Source organism: Anabrus simplex, chromosome 2, assembly GCF_040414725.1.
Source record: "Anabrus simplex isolate iqAnaSimp1 chromosome 2, ASM4041472v1, whole genome shotgun sequence".
Classification (NCBI taxonomy): Eukaryota; Metazoa; Arthropoda; class Insecta; order Orthoptera; family Tettigoniidae; genus Anabrus; species Anabrus simplex.
Genome location: NC_090266.1, coordinates 977,494,844 through 977,519,467, shown reverse-complemented (window position 1 = coordinate 977,519,467; position 24,624 = coordinate 977,494,844). Strand labels below are relative to the sequence as shown.

General features: G+C 38.5%; 1 protein-coding gene across 3 annotated transcripts in view; it reads right to left on the bottom strand.

Annotated features, from left to right (window-relative positions):
* Zw (glucose-6-phosphate 1-dehydrogenase Zw) overlaps positions 1 to 24,624 on the bottom strand; it is a 320,290-nt gene that overhangs the window by 10,812 nt on the left and 284,854 nt on the right. For all 3 annotated transcript variants that reach the window (XM_067141795.2, XM_067141797.2, XM_067141796.2), the window contains exon 9: positions 1,414 to 1,574. In XM_067141795.2, coding sequence (XP_066997896.2) covers positions 1,414 to 1,574 — 161 coding nt within the window. The remainder of the gene's footprint in view (positions 1 to 1,413; positions 1,575 to 24,624) is intronic.

The window sequence follows — 24,624 nt, the reverse complement described above, 5'->3', positions numbered from 1 at the left end:
CGTGCCCAACTGCTGTATAAGTAATGTGCTATTTGGTGAGTTCAGTTCTGTTCTTTATTATTAACTATTTAGTGTATATATTTAGGTCAATATATGTTGCTATATGTACTGTCTTTTGGAATGTTTGTGGTACAGTATAGTTTAGTACAGTATAGAAACCAATGTTTCAAAAATGCCCGTCTCAATCCCATATTCATGAGCAAAAATTTTATATCCGGCCCCACTGGCGGAATTGATCACAAAACGCCACTGTGTACCAGCATGTCACATGTCTCCTCGTGCATACATGAACCAGTGACATGGAAACTTTAACCAAATAAATATGTTACCTAGACAATTGCTTAGCCTAAATTGCATTCCTCTAAACTAACGTCTTCTTGGTGTTGGAATTATATTTTCCGCCAGCATATTTCATTTGTTGGCAGCTTAAATTTCTCTACTGTGTCAGAGCGCACTAAACTGTCATTGTTGTGGACCACTGTCTGCTCATGCAGCATCTTGTCTCTCAAACCTTCTCTTTCAAACTGTTATGCACGTTTTTGTATAATTGAAACTCGTCCATCTTGGATGCTGTACTTGTCTCGTAACCGCCTTGTTTATAGTGTTTATACTGTACTCTATGTGTTTTATCAATACAGTTCATTTATATCAACTGCTGTTTTGTAATGTGTTATGTAATCCTATCCAAACCTTGTGGTAGTATTTACTGGTCCTCTGGAAATCGAAAAAATTGCCCCACTTATTGAATAGTGTTAGGCTACAGAATCTCGCGTAGGAACTGAGAATGTCCTAGATGATACTAGTGAGATGCACTGGCAGGAAGAACAGCATAAAGCCTATAGTTTAATAGGTTAAATTTGAAATCTAATTAATATTCAGGTTTCTGATTGGTACTCTGAACAAACAAACAGAACCTATGGCATTACAGCTCTAAAGGACCTTGGCCTACAAAGCAATTGCTGCTCAGCCCAACGGCCCACAGATTACGAGGTGATGCATGGTCAGTGTGATGAATCCTCTTGGCCGTTATTCTTTATTTTTTTTTTACCGGGCACTGCTACTTTGGAATCAATCTAAAAGCCTTCCTCAAACTCTCAGGACAGTTGGGCAAAGTAAAAGAATAACAGAATTGTATTTCTTAGCTGCAGAACATATCAGGCCCCGATTCACTACTTACAGATATGTGATGGTACTTCAGGCTGAATCCATGGGCAAAGTAAAAGAATAACAGAATTGTATTTCTTAGCTGCAGAACATATCAGGCCCCGATTCACTACTTACAGATATGTGATGGTACTTCAGGCTGAATCCATGGGCAAATTCTACCCAGTTGAAATATGGGAAAAGTAACTCAACCTCGTGATGAGCAAAAAACGTTACTAGCATTGTATAATAAGTATTTCCAGTACTTACACATATGGAATAGGTTTAATTTTGTGCTCTTCAATGTAGTGCAGAAGAGGCGTAAATATCCTCCATGCTTCAGAGAGTTCATCTGAACGTACAAAGTGCATCTGAGATCCACAAAAGACATCCAGTAGGAGTCGTTCATATGCGTCAGGCATCTTCACGTCCTAAAATAATAAAAAGACACTCTTCAGCATTCATAATTTTATCAGTGAAGTTAAGAAACAAACAGCAGATTATATCAATAGCCCAAGATGAAAATCTACATTATACTGTATATTGTGCGCAGAAACATTATTAGTATATGTATGTATCAGATTGCAATTCATCATTTTGTAGAAGTTCTGATAGCTATATTTTATGATTGCTCAAAAAAAAAAAAAGTACACAGTCTGTATCCCTATCATCCATCAACTGCATGTCAATCTGCCAATGAACTCACAACTTGGCGGGTCATGAAAATGTAATTTCAAAAACCTTGGTTTCTACCAATGCACTTTATGAAAAATGCTAGCATAATTCTCATTCTACAAGTACTGTTGGAACATGACAATCTTTATTATAATTTCTTCAGTTATACCTACCATCAGGAATGTATGATGGAAAACTACTGTTGTTTTTAGCATTACAGTAATGGTTAAATACCTTTTCTGGCAAGTTAAAAAAATTCTTTAACTTAAAATAATAAAGAACTAACAGCATATTTGTAATGTATTTGGACTACCTGACACAATTATACCTTCGATTATGAGTACTTATAACATGGAATACAGTTGCATGAAGTGGAAGCATTGTCTTCTTCTCAGCAGAATGCATGTTGCTATTATTAACAATGCTGAAAATTAATTGTATGTTTCTAATTCTTACAATTTTGCTCACAAAATAATGAATATTATTGAAAATGGCACTTCATTTAACTGATTTACATTCTTGTGTTATCAACAAGACAGTTAAAGAATGAACACCTGGAAATGTCTGGCTATTTCCTGGTTATCATTACAAGATTGTTATTTTGTTCAGGAAAGAAATGCAAACAAGCAACCATCTACATCAATCCCTTTAGTCTAATTCTAAATCCTTTATAATGTGAATTCCATAATACAGCTCTTCACAATTTAGATAAAACCTGTTTTTGAAACCCACAACATACATACAATAGAATATGATGTTCCTCTTAGTTTGCAGAAATTTGATAGATTCCTCTAACTTACTACATAAGATAAAACATTGTTTTACAATGAAAAATAAATAATGTAAACATTGTCCCTTTTATCAAAGTCCCTTTCTGCTCATTCTACAATGTATTGCAACTCAGTTGGTTAATAATATGACTAATGGTGAATGCTTATGAAACATCTTTAAAAAAAATCAGTATTCATTAATTATCAAGGCCATACCCAGAGGGGGCATACAATGGTTTAATGCTCCCCCCTCACAGAAATAGAAAGGAACTTGACAAATTTAAACAGCACAGGCCCTTAAATTAAACATTTTTTTATGAAACCAAGCAATTGAGAGAAACAAAACAATTGAATTTAACCTATAAAGATTGTACAGTCGTTAAATGATCTCTATGGATATAGATACTAGTGATGTAAGGAAGGCACTGGCACCGTGCTTTGACACTGGTGCCAGAGGCGGCACGGTAGGCACGGTGCCACGATTTAAAATGAACCAGTGCCAGTGGCACTGCTATAAAAATACAGTAACTCTGTGAAACGTTTACATGAATAAAAAGGTTTGTGACGTGAATATTGACTCTGAAGGGCAACTCCTTATTTATACTGTTTGTAAGGGCAAGAACATACATCAAACAAGTCTGTTTTTCCATGAGTACATCGAACAGTATGGCGGGCACTGGCGGCTGGCACTGATACCGAACGAAGCACTATTGTGTGTGGCCACGTGACTGCCTCATGCCTCGGCTGTGCACGTCACGGCCGTTGTCTAGTGTCAACGGCACGGCACGTACAGGCCAGTGCTTTTCGGACCAGTGCCGGTGTCAGTGCCAGTCTTCCAGGAGAGATCGCTTCTACAGTACCTACTGGTCACCCCGTGCTACCAAGTGCAGCCAGACCGTGCCACGCTGTGCTGTATTCTCTTCTGTAATATTATCGATTGTCTTGAATTCTGTGTCAATGGCAGATAGACGAAAATCTAGCCCTTTGTGGAGCTATTTCACTCCAGATGTTAAAAACAAGTACATAGCAGTGTGTGATATTTGTAAATCTTGCATATCGTTCAAATCGACGATAACATGTTTGAAACGGCATATGCTTCGTCGCCACCCGACTGTGATTTTGCCTCAAGGTGGAGAAGTGACTCAGATGCCGGAAAACAGAAACAAGAGTGATGAACAACGGGAAGTTGAGTGTCGAAATAGTGCTTCGAGTTCTAGTCGGTCTCTTGATCTAGCTGCCTCACCTGTAACATCACCGGCTACTCCATTTTCAGAGGTACCTATTTCAAAAGCTAACAACCAGATGAGGGTAACTGCGTTTGTCAGAAGAAAACTAACTGCTCCTCAAAAGAAGAAAACAGACCTCGCGTTAGCAAAAATGATCTACACGGACTTACAGCCGTACAGTTTGGTTGAGGACACTGGATTTGTGGAGTACACTCAAGCTCTGAATCCTGACTATGAACTTCCGTCAAAATATGTTTTAAATCATTCGCTGATAAACTCTCTGTATGAGTCTTGTCAGCTTAAAGTACGAGAATACCTTCATCTTCCACCCACTGTCTGTCTAACTACTGACTGTTGGACATCACTTAATACAGAAAGTTTCATGGCTGTCACCTGCCATTTTATTTTGCCAGACACTATGACAATGCAGAGTGTCTTGTTAGAGTGTTTCTCGTATACAGAGAGACATACTGCGGAAAATCTATGTGTTCAACTTAAGCGCATCACGAATGAATGGAACATTGACGAGAAGGTTGTAATTGTTGTGTCCGACAATGCTCCGAATATTGTTCGTGCAATCGAACGAAGTAAATTTACTAAGTTTGGCTGTTTCGCTCATACGTTGAACATAATAGTGCAGTTTGCGTTGAAGCAGAGTGAGTTACAAGTTGTTCTGAAAAAAGTGAGGGAAACCGTGGAGTACTTCAAAAGAAGCACGGTAGCAGTGGCAGCCCTAAGAAACTATTTACAGCAGAACGACCTCCCAATCGAAAAACTCATCCACGATGTTTCAACTAGGTGAAACTCGACATTTTACATGCTCGAACGCTTCCATAAACTTTCAAGTGCTGTGAAAAGCACGGTTGCTGTACTGGATGCTAAGGTTCCTGCCATTGCAGTGGAAGAATGGCTCATTATTCGGGAAATGTGTGCAGTTTTGAAGCCATTCGAAATAGTGACACGCGAAATGAGTGCGGACAAATATGTATCAGCGTCGAAGGTGATTGTTTTAAGAAAGGGATTACTTTCTTCCTGCCAGAAAATGATCGATTCAAAGAAGTTTCATACCCCCGTGACGCAAATTATACAATCGCTAGCGGTCGGTTTAACCAAATACTACGGAGACATTGAGAAGAACAAGACATTTGCAACCTGTACGTTCTTGGATCCTAGGTTCAAGAAAGAAAGCATGTTTTACGATCTTCTTGATGCCAGAAAGATCAAAGAAGATGTCATCGCCGATGTAGCAGACTTAATTTTAAGATCCCATCCGGAAGAGTGTTCGCGGAGAACTGGAGGTCCTCTTGCTACAGACACAGTTCCTGATGAAGATGAACTAGGTGAATTTTCACCATGGGCTACCTACAACGAGGACTTAGCTAGATGTCAGCAACCACAAATTTCAACACCTATGTCTCAGGCTATTGTAGAAGTAAACAGGTAAGCAAACTACGTATATTTTTATAGCTGCTATTATTTCAATCACTTTAAAATATTCAGAGTGACATTCTACTAACACACAAATTTGGTTATTGAACATTCGGATTAGAGAAATAATGTTTATATTTATTTATTACAGGTACCTGGAAGACCCCTTAATAGCTAGGCAGGCAGATCCTTTAAAATGGTGGTTGGGAAGAAAGCTTCAGTATCCCAACCTTTACTATTTAGCTGTCCGGAAGATGTGTGTTGTAGCAACATCCGTCCCTGCCGAAAGGGTGTTTTCGAAAGCTGGTCAAATTTTGACTAACAGACGAAACAGACTGTCTGCTAATCAAGTGAAAATATTACTGTTCTTGAATGTGAATGGAAAACTTATTTGAGGGTTATTTCGTAGTAATTTGCATGTAAATATTAATATAAGTTACTGTATATCTATGTGTAGTTCCTTTTTTTGACAATACATGAATCATAAACATTTTTATACGAGTCCAATGAATAAGTAGTCATCGTAGCACTGACAGTGCCGCGGCACCGGTGTCTTGGCACGGTGACACGTTTGGCACTGGCACTGTGCACACCAGTGCCAGCAGAGGCACTGGAATTTGCATCACTAATAGATACCATATTTACTGAAAAAGTAAATTAAATCTTGGTTTTGGTGAGATATGTGGATTGTTTGTTTTTACATCATCATTCAGTTATTCAGTTATTTCCACCCTGGATCAAGTAATTTGCGTCTTAAATGTGCAAGTGCATGCACCTTTTATTAGCACTGTATAAATACAGAAAGCATAAAGTCTATTGTCTTAATAAAATAAGTTTCATAATACCTATTTTGTATTCAGTTTTGACACATATTTTTATCGGTTCATGTGGATCATGCTTCAGACATACTTCAGAGATCGTTCTACCTTCTTGCCTTTTCCCCAGTTATTTGGGGTTGGCACTTAATGTGGATTAAGTCCTGTTTGATAGCCGGATTCCCTTCCTGATGCAATCGCTATGTACAGGGATGCATTCAGTATTTCTATGGTGTTGGGTGTAGGTGAAGACTATTACAAACACCCAGTCCCTGAGCTAGAGGAATTAACCAAACATAGTTAAAATTCCTAGCTCAGCTGGAAATAAAACCCAGAGCCCTCTGAACCAAAGGCCACAATGCTGACCATTCAGCCAAGGAGTCAGGCTTTCTGATATACATCAGATTCAAAATAAAAATTCTTAAAGTATTTTCCACAGACTTCTCATTTTTTAAAACATTATATTCATTTTTTAGCCTCAAAGATTTCAATGGCCTACTACACATTGTCCCAAATAGTTGTTGTGCATTCCAGCATCATCATCATCATCATCATCATCATCATCATCATCCACTTTCCTTGTCCAGCTCCTGCAGAGTTGGGATATTTATGGCACCTTTCCAATTTCTTCTATCCAACAATCATTGTTCCTCCTGTTCCAATCCAGGTTCCTTCTAGTTATACTATTGTTAATCATTTTCAACCACCTCAGTCTGGATCTCCTTTCTGCTGTCCCTCCTTCTATCAGAGTCTCCCTCATCCACTTTGGCATCATTCCCTCTTCCATCCTCTTAATATGTTCAAACCATCTAAGTTTCTCTCTCTCCATTTTCTCTTCTTTTGTAAAGCTTTTCTACTCCAGTTTCCTTTCTGATGTCCCCATTTCTTACTCTGTCCTTACTTGTCTTTCCTATCATCTTAAAAATTTAATTTCACTGGCCTGGATTGTAACTCCTGTCTTTTCTGTCAGTTTCCAGCTCTCCACTGCGTATGTCAGTATTGGGCACTAGTACATCTTATGCATCACCTCTTTACACCTTCATCCACACCAGGTTTTTCACACTCTGGTAGAAGAATTTCCCTGTTAAATCTTTTAACTGATCTCCATGTCCAACCCTACATCCTGCATCAGTTTGCTTCCCAAGAACTTGAAGCTCTCCAAAATTTCAAGGTTTAGTCCTTTTACTTTTATAATTCCGCTCCCTTCGCTCCTGCATTCTGCACCGTTGTCTTACCCTTTTCCACCCTGATTTTCATTCCTCAATTTTCAATAATCTCGCTTAGCATGTCGAGCTGCCCTTGTACTTCCTCTCTGTTTGCTCCCCACACCAAAATATCATATGCAAACAGCATTACCTTCAGCCCCCAGTCCCCATATTTGATCTTTGTCTCCTTCACAATTTTGTCCATAACAGTGGTAATAGCACACATCCTTGTCATAATCCAGTTCATTCCAACATCATTATGCCCTCTCCACATGTGTCAGGACACTTCTGCAACAATTTTTTTGTACATTGTTTGCACACATTCTATCATTTGTTTTCCAAATTCTTTCTGCTGCATTACTATCCATACCTTTGTTCCAGGTACTTTATCCTAAGCCATTTCTAAAAGAAGGAATGTCATCACTAGGGCTTGGATAATTATGTGCTTAACTTTTTAGAAATATGTACTTATGTGCTTAAAAAGTGGAAAATATGTGATTAAGTTTCCAAGATATGCTCTTAAATTTGTACTATAATTAAATTTGTGCTATAATTAATCCTCCCAGTTACTTGCAAATATAGATGAAACATCCAGATGCTTGAACAAACCAGTTCAGAATACAAATGTGCCTCCCATGTAATGGCCAATGTATGCCACAGTACCCAAATTTTACAATATTTACTGTGGATGCACAATACAAAAGCATGTAGAGTACATGCTATTTACTTAAAATTTTATTCTAAATAGTAAGAAAAGATCACTTCAGAACCTGTTATATCACTGATTGTTTTGTCTTATGCTGCTTTTGTCTTCTCGTGATTTAACATCGCACTAACGCATTCAAGGCTTTCTGCGAAGCAAGAATTTGAAAAGGCTAAGATTGGGAATTGGCCTTAATTAAGGTATAACCCCAGCAGTTGCCTGGTGTGAAAATGGGAAACCACAGAAAAAAACATATTTAGGGCTGCTGATCGTGGGATTTAAATCCACCATTTCCCGAATGCAAGCTCACACATATGCAACCCTAACCGCATGGCCAAGTCGTTTGGTCCTATACAGCGAGTATAGTACTGGTGTAAATAATGTAAATTAAATTTTGTCTCCGCACATCTACACGAACACACGCATTTAGATAGTTAAACACAGAAACACCTTTATTCATGAACAGCCCTCAGATGCACTTAAATTCACTATTTGGTTTTCATCAACAACATATATTGAACACATGACCTTTGTGCCCTAAGAATCTTAAGTATGAAAAGTTACTACATTTCTGAACATTTCTTGATATCACGGGACTGACATGTGGCAACGAGGTAGCTACTTTCTGTCCCACACTGGGATACGTGACATCATCCGCACGTGTCGGCAGTGGAAGGATACAGAAGGAAGATTATTTCAGAAGGGTGCGTGTGTCTGGCGTCCCCACGCGAAGTCGACAGAAAAGTACTGCCTATCAAATGAGGTCATCTAACCAGTTAAATTAAGGTGCATAAATTTTAAATGTCCAGGAACACTACCGATAGCCATGTAGCAAGTATGTGGTTACACCCAAAACTCTTTTAAATACGGTTCATTTAAGTCAGAAAAGTTACGCAAATTTTCTTGGCGGCAAAGGGAAAATGCCTGGAGAGAGGGGATACTGTCTATAAATATAGAAGGGACGCCTTGTTGAAACCCCTGCATTTTGTATCATGAGGCTGAAGACAGAGGGTTGAACTGCTCTGTAAATCGATCGACAAAAGCAGACTAAGTCCAACCAACAGATTTTAGCTGATTTGGCTGGGGTCTTGACTCCAGGTGGAGATAGTTTTTCTTTGAACAGAAGTAATTGTATAAAAAGGACGGCCAAGATAGAGGAAGAAGTTTTTATATATAGTTGTGTGTGGTAAGGAAAGTAATTCGTGTGCAGGAAATAAATACTATCAGTTGAGTGTGATCAACAAAATCAACAAGTGAAGGGTATTTCTTTTTTTTAATGTTTTATTTCCAGGAAAATAAATAAATATTATGATGTACAGCCAGAAATGTAAAATGGCTAGATAAAGCGACGGAAGATCACAGGTGAGCCAAAGGATGGAATCCGACATCAATTAAAGGTAGGTGCCTTTCCATCTTACCACCTACTATATCTTGTTTTGTGATGTCAAACTTATGTGCATTTGAAATGGGCTTTTATGACGCAGTTGGTCACCCCTATGTTTTTGGCGAATGTCAAAATATGGCGAGAGGTCATTTGTTTTATTTTCTGCTTGGATAAAATTTAAATATTACGAGTGCCGTGTGACATGTAAAAAGGCTATTAGTGAGGGTTTCGAAGTGATATCACATCCAGAGTAGATCGTCATTTCCATGAATTTATTGCCTATACTTTTGTGATGTCAAATTCAGATAGTTTATCTGACGTAAAAATTTTCTGTTTGAAATTTGATGGAATTAATGTAAGAAGTCCATGGGCATCCATTTTCAATCGAGTGGAAGAGCGCTGTCGGGTTGAGAAATTTAGAGTGGTGAATTTGGTCACGAAGGGAAACGTTATTCTATGTCCATTTAAACTGTGTCTGACTGACGATAAATAGTAGAATTTTGACCGTCCTTTTGTGAAATCCGGTTTTGGAAAATGCGAGATCATTATGCGAAGTGTTCATTATTAATATATTTGTGCGTGTTATGCGTTGTGGATTCTAAATATTTTATTCCATTTTTTTGTTAGTGAGAGCCGTCGAGTTGAGGCAGAGTTCAGAGTTGTCGTATGAGTTGAGATAGGATTTGTGAATCAGGTGATTGGAAGCCTGTAAATGTGCCGGGATATGCATAAGCCCAAGGAAGATTTTGTGTAATGTTTGGGATGGAAAGTAGAACTAGAGTATCCATGCCGGTATTAATTTGCGACGGGTACAATTAGTGTAGGGCATTTTGAAGTATAATCTATGTGCATTTCGCTGCTCAGAAATATTGTATTTTTTTAATTATGTCGGCGAAGTTGAAGGTTTCATTCTGAGAGGCCAGTCAAGCAAGACGAACAGATGGTTCATATCACAGCAGAGCGGGGTCGAGTCTCAATGCCGTCAGCTGATGGGAGTTCGCAGCTCGATTGACGGATAGTGCAGAGTGTGTTAGAATTGAGATTGCATTTCTTGGCAGGGGATAACGTTAACTGTTGGATCTAGTTTAAATTTTCATCCGGGAATAACGTGTGTGTTATTAGATACTGTAAATTTGTTTAATTGAGATTGTAATGTACATTTGAGACCACGAACTTAGAGTATAGTAAGGTTAGCCAATTTCAGGGTTGTCCAAAGTATAGAGTGACGGTAATGATGATTGTTTTGTTTGTGAGGGGCGCACAAAGCTTCACGGAAATTTTATGACAAGATATGACACTGTAATCAGTTTCTATTGTACGGCGAGTTACTTATGGTTTTGCACTTTATCAAGGTTATCCAAGTAGTAATAATGGTTAGTATTAGATTAAATTAAAGTGTGATGTCATGAAACAAGCCAACGGCCGTAGCCATGTTGAAACACAGGATCCCGTGACATCTCCGAAGTTAAGCAACATTGGGCGTGGCCAAGATTTGGATGGGTTGCCACGCGCTGTTGGTGGGGGTTAAGGGAAAGGAGGAGCGGAAAGGAACTGGCCAACCTACCGCACGTAAACTCCGGCTCAGGACACCTCTGCGGAGGTTCGGACCTGCCTTCGGGCAGAATACACCCTAACCTTCACGAAACAAGATAAATACTGGAAATAAGTGATGTAAATTTTTTCCAGCTACCGACGATATCCATCCAACTTGTGAAAGAAACCATTCATTCGCGGAGATGGAATTTGTTGTTCATTAAGATTCCATTAAATCATTTAAATTTATTTAATTATTAAATTCAGTGGAAACGTATTTTGAAATAACTTTAAATCAGGCGAATGACTTGAAGATGCATTCTGGAAATCTTGGTTCATTTTTCAGGGGAATATGTAAATGTTAACGTAACTATTAAGGGGACATATCGGAAGGTAATGGATTTTACTGCCACAAAGTATTGTGAGCATTGTTGTTGTTGCATTATTTGACTTTGATTGATGGAGCAGTAAATGTGCTGGGGTTAGTAAAAGTGGAAACTTTAGTCATCAACGGATGTAACTTAATCGTGTTTAGCCTTCAGCTTAGAAACTTGGATGATTGGGGGGTCATCAACCTCAGTGACTTAGAGTAGGGCCATATGCCACCGTAGCACCATTTTCCTTGTGGTCATCATCCACAATGACTTTAAAGTAACTTAGAAGTTTAGATGTCGGTCCATGACATAGTCGCAGGTCACATCGATTCAATTAAAGGTCCATGCCGTATAACCACTGTGTGGCACACACCAATTGGACTGCCTTAACTATACCCAGAGTCCAGAGTTCGTGTTACGAGGACTGGACCATAAAGAATCACTATGATGGTACATGTAGTCTCATATGGAAGCCGAATCTAAGGATTTCCAGACTTTCTTTCTTTAATTAATAATTGAGACAATGGTTTCTAATAAGGATGGCCATCAGGCAGTTATGTCAAAGGCTCATACCAGTGTTCTGACCTTCTGTGTAAGATGATTGTGGTGTCCAGTGGACACGATTGGATCCCAATGATACCGATGATAAATGATACACGGACACAATTCTTGTCCTAATTCCTCCAAGTGACAAATCTACCCACATCATTCGCTCATTTACGTGCCTAACAGAAACTATGTTGCGTGCAATGGTATTCCTGATAAAGAGCCCTACCCCAGACTCTGCCTTTCCCTTTCTAACACCTGTCAAGTACACTTTATAATCTCCTATCTCTTCCTCTTTATCTCCCCTTACCCGAATATCACTTACTCCTAGCACATTCAGATGCATCCTCTTTGCTGACTCAGCCAGTTCTACCTTCTTTCTTCCATAAGCCCCATTAATATTGATAGCTCCCCATCGAATTCCAGGGCGCAGATGAGGATGAAGTTGACAAGTTTTATGAAGCATTGAGTGACATCGTGGTCAGGGTCAACAGCAAGGATAGAATAGTGCTAATGGGCGATTTCAATGCGAGAATTGGGAATAGAACTGAAGGATACGAAAGGGTGATTGGTAAATGTGTGGAAGATATGGAAGCTAATGGGAATGGGAAGCGTTTGCTGGACTTCTGTGCTAGTATGGGTTTAGTTGATATGAATACATTCTTCAAGCATAAGGCTATTCACCGTTACACATGGGAGGCTAGGAGTACAAGATCCATTATAGACTATATATTAACAGACTTTGAATTCAGGAAATCTTTTAGGAATGTATGAGTTTTTCATGGATTTTTCGATGATACAGACCACTATCTGATCTCTAGTAAACTAAGTATCTCTAGGCCTAGGGTAGAGAAAGTGAAATCTGTCTGCAAACGAATAAGGGTAGAAAATCTCCAGGATGAGGAAATTAGACAGAAGTACATGGATATGATTAGTGAGAAGTTTCGAACAGTAGACAGTAAGCAGGTTCAGGACACAGAAAGTGAATGGGTGGCATACAGAGATGCTGTAGTAGAAACAGCAAGGGAATGCCTAAGAACAACTGTGTGTAAAGATGGGAAAAGGTGAACATCTTGGTGGAATGATGAAGTGAGAGCTGCCTGTAAACGTAAAAAGAAGGCTAATCAGAAATGGCTCCAAACAAGGGCTGAGGCAGACAGGGATTTGTACGTAGATGAAACAGAGCGAAACAAATAGTTGTTGAATCCAAAAAGAAGTCGTGGGAAGATTTTGGTAATAACCTGGAAAGACTAGGTCAAGCAGCAGGGAAACCTTTCTGGACAGTAATAAAGAATCTTAGGATGGGTGGGAAAAAGGAAATGAACAGTGTTTTGAGTAATTCATAATAGATCCCAGGGAATCACTGGAGAGGTGGAGGGAATATTTTGAACATCATCTCAATGTAAAAGGAAATCATCCTGTGGTGTTGCAAACATCCAAGCTCATGGGGAGGAGGAAAATAATGTTGGTGAAATTATGCTTGAGGAAGTGGAAAGGATGGTAAATAAACTCCATTGTCATAAGGCAGCAGGAATAGATGAAATTAGACCTGAAATGGTGAAGTATAGTGAGAAGGCAGGGATGAAATGGCTTCATAGATTAGTAAAATTAGCGTGGAGTGTTAGTAAGCTACCTTCAGATTGGACAAAAGCAGTAATTGCACCTATCTGTAAGCAAGGGAACAGGAAGGATTGCAACAACTATCGAGGTATTGAACCCATAATTCTACGGTGAGAAAATTTTTTATTTTTCTCAAATATTTATTTGGTATTCAGAAACTACTGTATGTTTGAGGGCAGCCATTTTGCGCTCCCAAGAGCCCGATGTTGCGTGGGAAGTTCTTCCTTACGGCGAGCTCGTGGATTGCCGGGACACCTCGGTGGAGCTCGAGTGCCCGACAATTCTTTTAATCCATGGAATTCTGCAGAATGAGGGATTTTGATAAAATAGTAAATAATGAAATAAATAAGCAAAATTATTCATACACCCTCTGTGAAGGTAGAGACACCAGGGAAAACTTTAAATGCAGTTAAGCCCAAGTACATGTTGGCGTGAGATCAGCGAGCTAGTTACACGTGCCAAGGTCATGGGCAGAAGAAAACGCGCGAAACGCACGGGCAGAAACAATTTATTTCTCCTGTTGTGAGTGTAGGAAAATTATAAAATTAACATCGAACATAAGTGCAAGTCTGTCCGGAGTTCTGGGACAAGTCTTATCAAAATTGGTCTATTAGAAGCAAATTTGGCAGATTTCACAACCAAGCCTCATAGAGGGGATAGCGTCCTTCCGGAAATTATAAAAGAAACCCCCCACCGTAGATTTTTCAGTGTCGATCTGGAACTTGAAGCCGCGGGAGCTTGTGCCCGTCGTCATTAGAAATTCGCGCCAGATTGACCGACAATAATTCAATACATGTTCGTGGCTAAGGTCCATATACTTAGTTAAGAAGAAAAGTGATTGGAGAAGTTCTGAACGTTTGCAGACGAACTGGGAAGGTGTAGGCTGGTTGAAAATTACACAGCAGATTTTATTTTTATCATTTCGTGTACTCTTGTAAGTGAAGAAGGTCTGGGGGAAGCGATTCAAAATAGTTCTACTCCCTTATCGGCCGAACACCTGTTCTTATTGAAACAACGGGGAGAGAAACCACTCTGGGAAACGCATCAGACAGTTATAGTCGACTGCAGAACGAGGGAAGTTCGTGGTGCAAGTTACAGAGAAAGTGCATTATTTATATGGTAATTTTAATCTCGTGTGTGTGAAGGGTAGTGTTTGGATGAGTGAGTTTTTGAAAATGAAAATGTTATCTGTGAAAATGAGTGGCTAAGTACGAGGTTGCTGGTGATGATGTAATCAGAATGCTGAGAATGTCACCAATGTGCAGGTCTGTCTATTTTATATTATGTTGTAGTTAGTTAGTTAGTTACTGTCTGTCCTAAACAAAATTTCCAGATGATTGTCGGGTGATATTCGTAATTATCAGGCGAAAGGCGTTGCAAATTTTGGTCAGCGTGTGATAATTTCAGTGTGTAAAGTTCATGTCAAGAACGGTAAATGCGACGCTTAAAATTTTGTGTTGAGATGAGATATCATTCAAAGTGCGGATTTGTGAACGTTATAAGTGTAAATTTGTCGTGGCGAATATCGTAATTTCAGGTGTCAGTTGCATTCAGAAATGTTGGTCAATAATAATAATAATAATAATAATAATAATAATAATAATAATAATAATAATAATAATAATGTTTACCGCGGGATAAGGAAATTCCTCTCTGTTAAATTACATTTAACCAGTTATTTCTACAAGGATCGTAGGCATATTTAGATAATGTCAATAAAATTTGTTAGAGTCACAGTCATAAATGGGAAGGAAATTTTGAGACATCGTGTATACTTGAATTGCGAAAGGTCGATGTGTGCTCTTGGATTCTTGAGGCTCGAGAGTCTTAATAATAGTAAAGTAAGAGATGTGTTTAATAATGGTTGTCGTTTTCACCAGGGGATCGATGTATGAAAAAGGATCTTGAAGGAAAAGGAATTGAGAGCGATGAATTGATATGTATGTGGAGACGAGATAGATGGAAGTAATACCGCTGGAAAGCGAGGAGAAAGAGTGTTGAGACAAGTTGTATTTTTGTAGAGGAAGTATTTAGGAACAGGCTGTGTGAGGCAGGCTGTATTGTTTTCCGCAATCAATCCGAATTTGAGATGACTATGATGTGAAGCATTGTGAAATTTATAGAAAGATTCCAAGTGAAAACGACTCTTGTAAAATGTTACAGTCTGGGTAGTACACATCCAGTGATCTATGTTACGTAAAGCCCGCATGGATGATAAGAGAATGAACGATCTCCAGGATCAAAGAGTACTTTGGACACACGGTTGGGTTATATTTAATTTGTTCACTGGAGAGGTCATGGATAAGATGGTTGGAATTGATGATAGGCGATCTGAGAATTTCGAATGCGATGGTGATGATTATTATTTTGAAGGCATCCACTAAAAGGGTACACGTGTGTTGGGAATTTTCATTTGCTTCCCTAACACGTCAGTGCACAGGCTGAGATTGTGTTCGAGGTGGAGAACCGTTCGTCACGCCTATTTATTTTTGAGTTCACATATTATAATGAGGTAGACACTTACTGTATTTTTCGAGAGGTAGACACTTGCTGTATTTCGACTTGCATTCATTTGATAATAGAGACGTAGTTCCGTCGTGCGTATTTTGTCTGACCAAATCTAGTGTTAAATATCAGAGTTGTTTGAGAATTGCATTTCGCCTGATATGTTAAGGGAGACGTAGTGCGACCCACTTTGACGCCCGACGATAGGATTAGGACGTCAGATGTTATTCTTGGAGTCATTGATGATGAGACGTCCTAGGTCACGCCCGACGATAGAATTTGGAAGGCATCATGTACATAATGATTAGGGTTAGGGTGTACAGATTTCAAGTGAGCCCGACGATAGGTCTGGGATGGTAGCTGTACACACTCAAGTCTCAGTTTAGATGTGTTTCTTTTGTTTCTTTTGTGAAGTGGCCTGGAGGAAGGTAGCGGTTACGGTACGATATGATTTATTGTAGAGGGTCTATGCGAAGCTCTCATTGAGATAACGGGAATGCTATCAGACGAGTTGAGGGCTGTCCAAGTGTGGGACATCGACCCGTTCTAGATTAAATATTTTTACTGTGTTTCTTCGTGCGTGTTAAGCTGTATGACTTCGAGATGTTAATTTATTTTTACGGACTTTATTGTTTCCTCGTCTTGACGTCCGTTTTCGTTGATAGTGTGCATATTGACACTCAGTGTTTTAGAATGAGACTTGAGTTGCGAATGCGGTTTCGATTCGTCAGCCAGTAATTTATATTATTTTCATCTTGTCGTGTTTTCATTCTTATTCATGGTTAGAGTAAGTAAGTAATCACTTTATCAGTAGTGTGTTGGGACAGACGGTAAATAGAGAGATCTGTACTGGTAGCATTGTTTTTCAAGGGAAAGAATTCCTTAAAATTGTAGTAAATTTTAGCGTGGACTGGTAAATTTATTAAGCATAATAAACCCATTTCTAACCTGAAAATCGGTTCAATAATAATATTTTCAAGTGACTTTTCACTTTTTGATTAACTTCAGTGTTTGGCATTTCTTCTAAATGCATGATTAGTAAGTGTTTCCTGCATTTCGCAGTTTTGTTCCTTTAGAACGACTTAACGTAAGATCCTCCCGGATCATGCTGTTGTTGGTTCCTTCCGAACAGCTGTTTGGGGTGATGCACGTTTAGCATCGGGATTACCTTATCACTTAAGGGTGTCATGAATGACAAATACATGGTGGAATTTTATTTCAATTGTGAATGATGCCATTAACTTGTAGTGAACACCATGCTTTCCCATAATATTTCGCAACCTATCCAAAGCAACTGATAGTCAGTTTGGTTCGATTAAGGGTCCATTCGGCGGATGTTCCGTATCCGTGAAGGGTATTTGACTGGTGGATAACCTTAATTAAGAGAAAATCAGGCGTTCTACTTGTTGAAAGTCAGATTTTCCACGGATCGTGTGGATTAACTCTCAGTTCTCGTTTGGAATAACAGGTGCCCGGTTTTCAGGTCTTCCCTTTTTCAATTTTTCAGTTTCGCTGTCCACTAACATATTAGCTTCTCCGAAGCAACTCTTCGACATTGGAAGAAACGAAGTGACGTTATGTAATGTGACTGTGTTTGGGACATTCAAAATCAATAATTTAATTTTTTTTATATTTTTGTGGCAAGAATGCATATTAAATTAATTATGTTATCGTGCTATTTCAGTTTAATAAAAGTTAGTAAGCACATTTTTGCTCCTCATTTCAAGTAGTTAGGCTCTCTTCTGAACCCCATCGTTTGGTTAAGATCGTGACCGAATTTATTCCCGCAACGACCCAAGATTTAAGAGTTCTAGATTGTTCTACTGTAGCAGCCGTGGCCGACCAACGATGGAATGGTAAGTTCAAGGGTTCAGTATCTCATTGATTATACCAGGCAAAGTATTCACTGGCATCTTGGAAGGAAGGGTGCGATCAATTGTTGAGAGGAAGTTGGATGAAAACCAGTGTGGTTTCAGACCACAGAGAGGCTGTCAGGATCAGATTTTCAGTATGCACCAGGTAATTGAGAAATGCTATGAGAGGAATAGGCAATTGTGTTTCGTAGATCTAGAGAAAGCATATGACAGGGTACCGAGGGAAAAGATGTTCACTATACTGGAGGACTATGGAATTAAAGGTAGGTTATTAAAATCAATCAAAGGCATTTATGTTGACAATTGCACTTCAGTGAGAATTGATGGTAGAATGAGTTCTTGGTTCAGGATACTTACAGGGGTTAGACAAGGCTGTAATCTTTCACCTTTGCTGTTCGTAGTTTACATGGATCATTGGCTGAAAGGTATAAAATGGCAGGGAGGGATTCATTTAGGTGGAAGTGTAGTAAGCAGTTTGGCCTATGCTGACGACTTGGTCTTAATGGCAGACTGTGCCGAAAGCCTGCAGTCTAATATCTTGGAACTTGAAAATAGGTGTAATGAGTATGGTATGAAAATTAGCCTCTCGAAGAGATTGATGTCAGTAGGTAAGAAATTCAACAGAACTGAATGTCAGATTGGTGATACAAAGCTAGAACAGGTAGATAATTTCAAGTATTTAGGTTGTGTGTTCTCCCAGGATGGTAATATAGTAAGTGAGATTGAATCAAGGTGTAGTAAATCTAATGCAGTGAGATCGCAGTTGCGATCAGCAGTATTCTGTAAGAAGGAAGTCAGCTCCCAGACAAAACCGTCTTTACATCGGTCTGTTTTCAGACCAACTTTGCTTTACGGGAGCGAAAGCTGGGTGGACTCAGGATATCTTATTCATAAGTTAGAAGTAACAGACATGAAAGTAGCAAGAATGATTGCTGGTACAAACAGGTGGGAACAATGCCAGGAGGGTACTCAGAATGAGGAGATAAAGGCTAATTTAGGAATGAACTCGATGGATGAAGCTGTACGTATAAACCAGCTTTGGTGGTGGGGTCATGTGAGGCGAATGGAGGAGGATAGGTTACCTAGGAGAATAATGGACTCTGCTATGGAGGGTAAGAGAAGTAGAGGGAGACCAAGACGATGATGTTTAGACTCGGTTTCTAACGATTTAAAGATAAGAGGTATAGAACTAAATGAGGTCACAACACTAGTTGCAAATCGAGGATTGTAGCGACGTTTAGTAAATTCTCAGAGGCTTGCAGACTGAACGCTGAAAGGCATAACAGTCTATAATGATAATGTATGTATGTATGTATGTATGTATGTATGTATGTATCCTGTAAAATACAGTAAAGCACACAGAATATTCACACTGAAGTTGATAGGGCTGTCGGGTCAAGAACCCAACATATCCGGGCACTGGACTTCGCATATCTCTCATATAGATGCAGCATAGCAGTAGCATTTGACAAGCCAGGGAAATCAGCTGGTTGGCAACGTAAACATCAACTAACTAGGGCTTTGTGGTCAGGTGATTCATGAGGATAATTGGATTATTTGTAACAACTTTCTCTTCTTTTCTCTGCACCCAGCGTACAGATAAGTCGAAGGGGGATTCTACCTGGCATGCACAAAAGCACATCATCCCTCACCAACATTCTCAGTGTTTCAGAATAGCATGCAACTCTGACCAGCAAAATATGGCTCACAACCTCACATAATCTTGTATATAATATGCTGGCTCATTTATTCAGTATCGTCATAGCTCCAAATAGATCATGGCTTTCATTGCCTATCTCTTGTCATCTCAACCCTGTAAATATCCATTGGCAATTCTCTAGCCTCACATATAAATAATCCTCAGTTCGACAACTGGTATTTTAATGAATTTGCCTGCCAACACACTTAAAGACCCTATTCTACTTTTGACATTGAAAAATTTCCCGTTGCATCTTCTCACAGCTGAAATTTATGCATCATGCAATAAAACATCCTAACATATACTGTCTCTGGTCTAATCCTCTTTAACATTGCGATGCTGATGGCGAACAACCCATTAGGTTTTTATGAAGAATCTACCCATACAACTCTGTCTTAACTCAACATAAACTGGAATAAAATATAAATAACTATAACACACACCTATATCCAACCTATTTTCTTCCTTATTCCCATCGAAATATATACAACACATAGCTCGGGGACTTGGCATGCAAGCAGCCCTGAACATATTTACATTTACTTAAAATGAGCAATACAAATGCTACTCTGGCTCACATTTAAAGAATACTTTACTTGTTTAAACTGGCTCTAAACTAGTGCATCTAGGTATCACTTTACATGCTTATAGAACAAAAGGGCTTAACTTGGCAGCAATCTCTCCATCAGCGACGACTCACATACCGCTATGTCATGTGTGCTTAGCCCATGACTATGGTACACAGCACAGGGATGAAGGTCCTGTTGTTGACTCCTGGATACTTCGTGGTTGCTGTCTCCTTGATGTCGGTTGTATATGGAACTGTTGAATTATGTTAGAACCATCTACTTCTCCGCTTAGCGTGCTCGAATGCACGATCACCACCTTAGTACAGGCTATTATTTGACTATAGCCTCTGCTCAGATTTGATTTTGATCCACACGGCACTAAATTAAGGGAACTTTCATCGCCATAAGACCTATCTGTGTCGGTGCGACGTAAAGCCCCTAGCAAAAATAAAAAATTAAGGGAACTGGCCCAATTTCAATCTGTCCTTGCCAGTGGTTATATTTTAATGACTCGCACATATTAATTTCACACTTTGCGTACACACTGAATATTATTTACAACTGCAGACCATTACTAGCTCTTGAGCCACCCCCTCCCTAACTAAAGGACACACATAGTGAATCACAACCATCGTGGGGAAACAAATTTGCCGTGGATCCCCAATCAGGAAGGGCGAAAGACATAGCCCTGAGCTGAAAACGCTATTCTCCTCAAACAATTAAAGCAGCAACTAACACTACTACGAGTAAAAATCCGTATAAATGATAGATGAGAATTTTTTGTAATGTAACGTAAATTAAAGGGATTAATTAGATGAAATAACCAGTAATAATAATGTAATACATACATATTCGGCGTCAGCCCAAAAGATAATCATACCAAGGTCTCGTGACCTCATCTTTTCTTACATGCATAGGGCATAGTTACTCTTGAGATGATAGCATTTATTCCACCACTGACCTCGCTACTAAAAACTGCGAGCTGAATATCATTAACTCAATCTTTATTCAATCTTTCCTTCGGCGAGGAATAGAAACGCAATTTCAAGCGTGGGAGTCATTTTCAATATCCACCTTTTTTTTTAACAATACCCCTCTCATATCGATTCCCACACACCAAGGAGCAGATAAAATAATAAAGTGATTAAATCAGAAAACTGCCAGACCAAGGAAATAATCTACGAGGGGCAAAGACAATGCTCCATGGAGCAATGAATGCAAAGCAAAACAATAACAGAAAACATGGACCTGCACACGGCCATGAAAGAAATAAACCAACATGGCGAGCTCCAGGTCGTAAACAACTAGGATGCACACCATACAAAATAAAGACTTCGCACCCAGGAGAAAAGGAGGTGCGATAGGACACAAATAGACATAAATTCAACAGACCGATATGTCATCTTGGCACTCAGCTCATTCATATACACATTCATTCAATCACGCAGTCCTTTTGCCCCCAAAGGCAAATAATTCCGGCAGATTGGTGCGAGTAAATAAAATCAAGGCAACTCGTGGAGTGCAGTTCAACATTTCATCAATAAGGTCTCACATCAGTAGTAGATATATAGCCCACCTAGGGCAAATGACAGTAGGACGTTTGTGACCCCACGATCACGCGTAGATCCATCACCTACATACTGCGTACGGCTAGAATAGACCTGGCCGACACACAGACCATACCTCCAAATAATGGCAAAATGTTTCATCGAGAAATTCATTTAAAATAATCAGAGACCAGATTTTGATGCACCACAATCACCTACACAACTCATACACATGCCATTCTCGCTTCGAGTACCGAGATGGACTTCGGTCGGCCATAATAAAAAGAAAGATAATACATCAAATAAATTTAAAACGTTACATTACCGTCAATATCATTCAGCGAAGCATGCAAATGATGCAGCAGTTTTGCATAGTTTTAAACTTATAAAACCACCATAAGAAAAGCAAAAACGCCGCTCCTGTGTGTGTGTGACACATCTCTTCTTTCCCCAGCATAAACAGCCCAACATTACTTCAAGGAGAAGATATTAAAAAGGTCTCGCCGAGAAAAGATCCTTCACGCTCGCGACAGAGGGAGCTGCCCTCTGTCGACAGAAGGTTGAAATACAATAACTATAGGAACAGCCAGATATCTACTCTTGGAGACATCGGTATAATCACATTAGAAACCATGCTAAATTAGCATGTTTCACTCTTGTGAGCTAAATCACAGCGATTCTATTTCAAGTTTCACAAAGACTTCACAAAGATACTGCCTTGTCGGCTCGCAAATCACGACACGTCACAATTGGCATTCAAAAGCAATAGGATAGCCCTTGCCTTCACTGCGCAGACTTTATAGTCTCTCGAGGTCTCCAGCTCCGAGGGAAAGTACCAGTAAACAAACCTTCTTCCTTTGTGAGAGCTTGCCAGATGTTAACGGCTGGTCCCGTTAATACAAATTCTTATAATTTTGTTAATTACCACCTATTCAGATTCATTAATCTTAAGGTTAAGATTAGTAAGATCACGAAAGACATATGGTTTTTAAAAGAATGCTCAAAATCCAAACTAGTACCAAAGTTTTTGAAATCTGTACAAAGATGAAACTTATCTATGCCAAATTTAGCAGACACTCAAAACGAAGTAAACAAAATCTGGCTAAAGAGCGAGATAAAAATACATTACAGAAAAAAGTCGTTTTTAAACTTACAACTTTATCGTACACACTTAGAAATCTCTGAGCTTTTAACCCCGTTAGAATGGCAATCAGTACAACAATTTACTAATGAGAAACTCGTTGGTATATTAGAAAAGAAACAAAAAACTCTAGAAAACAAAATATCACATTTAAGAGAGAACAAAGCAAAATCTGAAAAACATAATACAAGAATAAAACAGACTAACTCAGACCTTAAAAACATCCCAACCACTGTAAATTTGTCAGATATCACCTTTACGGATAGTGAAATGAGCTTACTGAATAAAGGATCAAAATTTAATTGGCCTAACCATCATCAAATAAAAGACATAATAACCACTGTAGCTGAAGTAGAATCTAATATAGGGAAATTGCCTTTAGAATCGCAAAATGATACAAGATTCGAGGTTAAAAAGAAACTTCCAACTTTAGTAAAAGAAATAAATAACGACTTAAATCCCGACCTCACAAAACAAATCAAAGAATTAAAGACTAAAATCAACGAAAGCAATATAATAGTAACCAAAGCTGTTAAAGGGGAAACTACAGTTATTTTAAATAAGTATGATTACATTAAGAAAACAGAAGATTTTTTTCAAATGGAGCCTATTCGATAATACAGAAAGATCCTACAGTCAAAATTCAACGGAATCTAAAGAAACTGCTTAAAAATTCGTCTTTCCTCTTTAATGAATTAGAGTGTCAGAAGCTGATAAATATGAATCCCAAGATACCGACAGCCAGAGCCATGCCCAAAGTCCATAAAGCTAATATACCTATGAGACCTATAATCAACTGCATGAATAGCCCAACGTATAAGACTTCTAAATTTATACATCATTTTTAAAAAAAGCACTATAAATTTTACAATAATTCTACAATCAATAATTCAATAGAATTCTGTGATAAGCTTAATAAATTCGAACTGCAACCACATCATAATATGTGTTCATATGATATAACTAACATGTACCCTTGCATACCGATCAATGAAACCATTAATATAATCAAACTAAATTTATTCAATCATAGCAAATTAAGTAGGTGTGAAATAGAAGAATTCATAAATGTATTGAGATTTGTTTTAAATAATAATTACTTCACATTTAATCAAAAGATATATCACCAAATGTGCTTGGGAATGGGTGACCCTTCATCAGGTATACTAGCTAACATTTATATGGATCATTTGGAACATGTTAAAAATTTTGAATAACATAACCTTTGGCTGAGATACATGGATGACACGTTTGTTATAATAGACAGTAAACTGAACAATAGTGATAATATTTTGGATTTTTTAAATAAATTAGACAGTAACATAAAATTCACTAAAGAAGATGAAAGGAACAATTTGCTAAGTTTTATAGATATAAATATAAAGAGAGCAGGAAATAAATTTGATTTCCAGATTTATAGAAAAGCGACGTTTACTCCAATAACAATTAAAAACAAGTCACTCCACCCCAATTCTCACAAACAGGCAGCATTTTTGAGTTTGGTTTATAGAGCCCTAAAAATTCCACTAACAAGTAAGAGTTTAAAGAAAGAACTTAATTTCATAAAAGATCTGCCACTCAATAATGGTTATACAACAGAAATGGTTAACAAGATCATTAATAAGGTGAAAATAAAATTGGCCACTAATCTTATACCAGATAAAAATAAGAAATCCAAATTTGCAACTTTTACATTTACTAACCCAGCTATATACCAAATCACTAATACCATCAAAAAACTAGATATTAACATTGCCTTCAAAACCCAAAACACGAACCGAAATATTTTCTTCAACCACAATAAAGTTAATATAAATAGTAATCAATATCAAGGATCTGGAATATATAGGCTCGTGTGCACAGAATG